Here is a 7,299-nt window from a genome sequence, read left to right on the forward strand (position 1 = left end):
CTCTCGAAGACTTGTTTTCATTTTCTTCAGCTTCAATTTGAATTTGCATATCAGTAATTGATGGTCTGTTCCACAGTCTGCCCCTGGCCTTGTCTTCACTGGCACTTAACTACATAAAATTTAGCAAAAATAAAGAAAACTATTGTAACCTTTATGGAAAATATAAAAGTAATATAAAAAGGGAAATATAATCATGGCAGTTCTATACTTCAGATATAAAAATAGTTATTTAGACATAATGATGTAATCAATATTTAGTTTTTCAGTTACTAATTATGGTATAACTATATTGGAAAGGCGGAGAAATAATGGAGTATGGGTTTATTGGATGATGGGGATACTGTTGGGAAATTTAAGAGATAAATTCTTGTCTTTTTTAATAGGAAGGCAATAACAATCTAAAACTAAAACAACTGCACTGAAGAGGCTGCAGAGCAAACCACTAAGAAATAACAGAAGGATTCAATAGCAATCTTAAAAGTATTTCTCAAATAGACAAAGAAAATGGGGAAAGGATTGGTTTTCATTATAAGTCTCTTTGGACTATTGGCCTTTTAGCTTAGGTATACCCATCATAGACAATATTTTTATAAAATTAAATATTTGGGGGAATGTGAGATGAAAAGTTGGAGTCAGAAGAAGCTGGAGTCAGAAGAAGACATAGAACACCGAATATCATTACTGATGTCAGATGGACCTTGGCTGAAAGCAGAAAATACCAGAAAGATGTTTACTTGCATTTTGTTAAATATGCAAAGGCATTTGACTGTGTGGATAACATGTACGCATTGCCTCTCTTTCATTTGTCACAGTCCTAAATTCTATGTTCATATTTATTTAGAAATGTAGAACTAGAATTTTTCTTAAGTTAAGCAAAGCAACTACAACCTTGTTTTGTATATATTATGTACTTACTTAGGAATGAAGAAAGAAAAATGGACTTACCCAAATTAGTGAGGAGGTAAGCAACTTTTTCATAAGCCTGTAAAAAAGAGAAAAAAATAGAGAATTCTATTCTTTGATGTTATAAAAAGCTGGTGTTAATGCTATTTAAAGAAACATCTAAAACATGTTCTATAAAACAGTTATATTTTAAATTAAGCAGAACAATATATTAAAACCTAATAAGTAGTGCTTTATAGTATATACTCAAAGGACATATGACATAAATGTGTTTAACTATATATTGATTTCATTCCCATGTTCATTATGCATGTGTGTATTATTTATCTGGTTGTTCTCTATGCCAAAATACAGTATATGTATATGAATATGAGTATACAACCTTATAATTAATTAAATTATACTTCAGATTATAAATTCAAATAACTCTGCCTATTGCCGTGGAAGATTAAATGATACGCACTTGTACACTTCAAAAGTTACTCACCTTTTCTGACAATTCTTTCAATCAAACTATTATATTAACTTATCTTAGCCAGAATTCAAATCTGCCTCATCCTAAGATTTAAAGTTTCTGAGATAGAAATACTACACTGAGTACAATAGTTGCATTATACTTCCGGTGCATTTTTTAAAAGTTACAATCAGAGCCTATCACTTTCAAACTTTAGGATAAGTCTACAATGAATTCACCAGCACTGACATTATCCTTACAGAAATATATATATTTTTATACCCTATTTATCTAGTTAAATGGTTATAGCAAATTCTTCAAGGAATATATTAGGATGGACTTGATCAATCAACAAATGCTATTTGTGCAGCTACTATACTTATAGCGATATGTTGAAAGCCCTGGTGGGTATAGAAAACAAAACAAAACAAAATTATTGAAGTAACTTCTACTATACAGTGGAATTTAGACCTCAAATTGTAGCTGATGGAGTCAGCTCCCTAAGGCTCCTTAGAAACAAGATGGCAAGACTTCATTTCACATACCTTAGAAAATGCTATTAGGAGGGTTGAGTTCCTAGAGAAGGACATGATGCTTGATAAAGGAAATCACCCGTGAAAAAGAACCTCAATGAAATGGATTAACATAGTAGTTACAACAGTGGGTTCAAACATAGCAATGACTATGAGGATGCAGGAATGGGAGTGTTTATACACAGGGCCGCTATGAGTCAGAGCTAACTAGATAGCATCTTACAGCAACAAAATGGACAAAATGTTGAAAAATGTAGGAAGCATCAAAAGAAGATGGAAAGAATACATAAAACCATTGTGCCAAAAAGAACAGTTCATGGTTAAATAACGTAAGAGGTAGCATACGGTCAGGAACTGATAGTATTTAGGAAAGAAACCCAAGTTGCACTCTAAAGGCATTGGTGAAAAACAAGCTCCAAGAAATGATAGACTATTAAGTGAGATGTTTCAACAAATGGATTCAACACTGGAAGTGCTCATGTGTCTTTGTCAAGACATTTGGAGATAACTACCTAGCCAATCAACTGGAAGAGATCTGCATTGTATCCATTCCAAAAAAGGTGTTCCAATGGGATGAGTAAATTATCAAACAATATCATTAATATCACATGGAAAGAAATTTTTCCTGAAGATAATTCAGAAATAATTGTAGCAGTACATAGATGGGAACTACAAGTAATTCAAGCTGGGGTCAGAAGTAGACATAGAACATGGAATATCACTTCTGATGTCAGATGGACCTTGGCTGAAAGTAGAGAATACCAAAAAGATGTTTACTTGAGTTTTGTTAAATATGCAAAGGTATTTGACTGTGTGGATAACATTGTGAAGAATGAGAATTAACTGTGTTCATTAATGGTGAGAATAGAGACTAAGAGACAGTTGTTCAAAGAGAACACAGGGATAATGTGTGGCTTAAAATCATGGAGTGTGAGCCAGGTTTTATGCTTTTCTCACACTTATTCATGTATGCTTAGCAAATAATCTGAGAAGCTGGAATATGTGAAGAACATAGCATTAAGATTAAAGGAAGACTCATTAACAGCTTGTTATATGCAGATGAAACAATTTTGCTTGCTCAAAGTCAAGAAGACTTGAAGGGCCTACTAATGAGGACCCAAAACCCCAAGAATCCTCACAAATTTGACCAATAAGCAACATCATATAAATGGTGAAAAGATTGGAGTGGTCAAGGATTTCACTTCACTTGGATCCATAATCAATACTCATAGAAGCAGCAGTCAAGAAATCAAAGGACATACTGCATTGGGCAAATCAGCTGCAAAAGAGCCCTTTAAAGTGTTAAAGAGCAAAGATGTCACTTTGAGGACAAAGGTGCATCTGCTTTAAGCCATGGTATTTTCAATCATGTCATATGCATGTGAAAAGCGGACAATGAATAAAGGAGACTGGAGAAGAATTGATGCATTGGAATTTCCCTTTTGGTGAAGAATATTGAAAGCACTATGGACTGCTCCCAAAATAAGTCTGTCTTGAATTAAGTACAGTCAGAATATGTATGGTGAGACTGCATCTCATGTACTTTGGATATGTTAAGAAGGACCAGTCTCTGGAAAGAAACAAAATGCTTCACTAAGTACAGACTCAGCAAAAAAAACCCTCACAAAAAAACAACAGAGAAAGAAACACTCCCAGAATGAGACGGATTGACACAGTGGCTGCAACAGTGGGCTCAAAAATACTTGAGAATACGGTACAGGAGAGTTCAGCATTTGTACTGTTGAGAATATGGCGCAGGACCGTGCAGTGTTTCATTTTGTTGTGACTATGTCTTGGAGCTGACCTAACAAGGTTTAAAATGTCAGGCACCTTGTCTGAGATAAAACACCACCAAGTAGCATAGTTAAGGTTTGCTTTCAGGACTCTCTTATCATCTATATCTTTCCACAGAAACATTTAAGATTTTTTTTTCTTAATACTTAGAACATAGAGCTTTGTCTTCATGTGTGGCATAACAATATCTAGATGTTGCTGTTGTTGTTAAGTGCTGTAGAGTCAGTTCTGGTTCATAGTGACCCTGTGTAGGGTTTTCTAAGGAGAGGCTGGTGGGTTTGAATTGCTGACCTTGTGGATAGCAGTTCAGTGCTCTTCATACAACCTCACAAAAGGACTAGATGAGTAGTTACAAAATCAGTGGGTTTAGAATGATTTTTAACTTAAAAATCAATAGAATAAAAGGAAAAAACCAGAACGCAAATATGTCCAGTTGTACGGTGGCACTCACTGTAGCAGGAAAAGCAGATATGTGTGTGTATGTTTGAAGTGGAATGGACATGTACTTGGGGGAGGAGAGTATAGCTACGTCCAAGATCTATAGCTACTTGTTTCTATTTATATCTGATACCACACTAAAGGATAAGCACTGCACTGCAAAGTCGATTTCAACCTCAAGGTTGGCAGTTCAAACTCACCAGCTGCTCCTTGGAAACCCTACAAAGGGTCACTATGAGTTAGAACTGCACTCAGCAACAAAGTGCATTCTGTAAGTTAAAATTCTCTTAGTCAGAAACATTGATTGAGTTCAAAGGATTTATTAAGAATTTCTAGTGGATGAAGTGTGCTGAAGAAACCAAACCACACTGAAGCAATTAGGAATAGTTCCTACTTTCATGAAAGCTAAATTCCAGTGGGCAGACATAGATATTGAACAGATAAATAGGCAGTTGGTTGGGAGGTAAAAATTACAAGGAGAGAAAATAAAGCTGGGTGAGGTGATATAGTGGTAGTGGGAACAGGGTGATTTTTTTTACAGCGTGGTCACAGAAGTTTCTCTGAAAGAGTGGCGTCTATGCAGAGAACTACATCAGTGAGGGAAGGAGCCAAACAGAATCTAGGTTAAGTACCTTACTTATGAGCCGTTATTGCTAGGTGCCATGGAGTTGGTTTTGACTGTTAGTGATACTGTACACAACACAAGGAAACACTGCCACGTCCTCTACGAGTCAGCCACACAATTGTCGTTACACTTGAGCCCATTGTTGCTGCCACTGTACCAATCCATCTTGTTGGAGGTCTTTTTCTTTTTTGCTGACCCTCCAACTTACCAAGCATGATGTCCTTCTTAAGGGACTGGCTCCTCTTGATAACATCTCCGAAGTCCGAGAGACAAAGTTTCGCTCTCCTGGCTTGTAAGGAACATTCTGGCTGTACTTTTTTCCAACACAGATTTGTTTGTCCTTCTAGAAGTCCACAGTACTTTCAATATTCTTCTCTAATACCATAACTCAAATGAATTAATTCTTTTACGGTCTTTTTCAATCATTGTCCAACTTACGTAATAACAGTAAACATAAATGTTCTGACATTGGTGTGACCTTGACAGATTGCGTGAAAGACAAAAAAGTTAGAGGGACACAAATAGCGTAAGGAATGGAGCAAAGTGAAAAGAAATAAGTCAGAGAGATCTCAGAGGGAAACGGTTTTCCAATCCCTCGTAGTCATGAGAAGGACTTAAGGATTCATTCTGAGATGAGAAAACATCATCTTCATATAAGTGTCTAGTCCAGGTGTTGTGCTAACATTAATTGGGGAAATAAAATTAATAGCAAATAAAGGGATAAGGAAAAGGTTATTTTGAGTGTGCATATTAGGGAGTTTGGACTTCTGGTGTGGCACCATAGGATCAGCACTGGTCTATAGTTCAAACCCACCTGCTGCTACTTGGAAACTGTATACAGAGTCATTATGAGTTGGAAGTTACTCAACAGCACTGAACAACAACAACAAAATTACTTTGAGTTTGTTATCTCTGGCCTCAAAATCTGGTCTTCATTATGAAAATTAACTTCAAATAGTGACCTGTAGAATCAAGAAGAAACTTCCTTTTTCCCATAATCTACCTTCTAAATTTCTAGAAACAGTACACATAGACACCAACAAACTAAACAAATAAATTATATATTACATATATGAAAGCCAACCCTCTTATTATATGAATCATTCTTTCTAGTTTGAGATGTGTGGCCCAATCCTTTGATCCACCCTTCTCCATAATAACCCTTTTTTTTTTTTTCATTTATAATTGGTAACCACGTGCTAAAGTAAGTTGGGTGCATTCTGAGTCCTTCAGTGATAATGCCCTTAAAAGAATCATAGAAATGTATATTCTGGATTCAACATATTAGAGTGGATCAACAATGTGAAAAAAAATTAAGAAAAAAAAATATGTTTTAACTTTAGTCAATTCTATTTATTTATCTAGTTTGTGGGGAAGGTAAGGGAGGCTTCACGTATATTGCATAATATTTAAATTAAAAGGAAGAGATACCAAAAGAAGTTTGTTCTTTCATACTCTATTATGCAATGACTTAATTGGCACAATCTCATATAGTTCAAATTATAAGAATACTTCAGTTTCTACTTTTTCTTTAAAATTTACATGAATTATGAGGCTGACATGTTTCTAGAATGAATTCATCAATGTTAAGGTTTTACAGGGTTGCTATGAGTCAGAAAGGACTCAATGCCAATAGATTTGAAAGTTTGATTATTGAAGGAACAAGAATATACATTTCTTAGAATGCTACAATTTTTTTTTTATTAAAATCCTTTTAAAGCACAATCAAAAGGCAAAAAAAAAAATCCCTTTGAAAATATTTCCTGATACTATACTTCTCATACATTCTAGAGGAGAAAACCTTCTTTTAGTTCATTTGGAGAATAAAATGCTTGAAATTAATTCAAAGACTATTTTAAAGCATGTTTCAGAATTAGGCAAAGCCTTGGGTATACAAAAATGAGGAAGTCATAGTCTCAGCTCATAATGAACTTACCCTTTGATAGGGGGAGAAATGACATATGTCCTAACCACTGTGGGGATGGTACTGGACAGGACAGTGCTTCGTTTTGTTGTGCAAGTCATTACAAGTCAAAACTAACTCAATGGCATCTAACAACTAACAACAACAAGCGCTGTAACAGAAGAATAGTCACAAGAAAGACTGTAATATTACCAGGAGAATTTAGGAGGAAGAATAAACATTTCTTATATATTGTAAGAAAAATAAACACAAAGAAGAGATGATTCTTTTCTACATATGGAGTTGAGGAAAGAAAGAAAAAAAAAAAAACTTCATAGAGAAAATGATTCTTAACTGGAATATTCAAAGATGAAGAGCTAGTCTCCAAGGAGACAAAAGCAAAAAAAAGAAAGAAAGAAAAAAGCATTCCAGGCACAGAAAGAACAGTGAAACAATACAGAGGAGTAAAATATCTGAGCGCCAGTAGGCAAACCAAAGGTGGCTCTGTAGCCTGGAAAGAAGGATGTGAATTAGTGTGAGATACAATCTTAGACTGTAAAATAAAATCTAGATTTCAATCATGGAGGACATCCACTGTCATGCTAAGGAGTGTAGAATTTGTATCAAAGACAGGGGTACTGATTAAACC

General features: G+C 35.0%; 1 protein-coding gene across 3 annotated transcripts in view; it reads right to left on the reverse strand.

Annotated features, from left to right (window-relative positions):
* The window catches only part of ANO3 (anoctamin 3), a 427,969-nt gene that overhangs the window by 55,302 nt on the left and 365,368 nt on the right, over positions 1-7,299 (reverse strand). For all 3 annotated transcript variants that reach the window (XM_006872392.1, XM_006872390.1, XM_006872391.1), the window contains one exon: positions 946-982. In XM_006872392.1, the coding sequence (XP_006872454.1) occupies positions 946-982 (37 nt within the window). The remainder of the gene's footprint in view (positions 1-945; positions 983-7,299) is intronic.

The sequence above is a fragment of the Chrysochloris asiatica genome, unplaced genomic scaffold (genome assembly GCF_000296735.1).
Source record: "Chrysochloris asiatica unplaced genomic scaffold, ChrAsi1.0 scaffold00196, whole genome shotgun sequence".
Lineage (NCBI taxonomy): Eukaryota > Metazoa > Chordata > Mammalia > Afrosoricida > Chrysochloridae > Chrysochloris > Chrysochloris asiatica.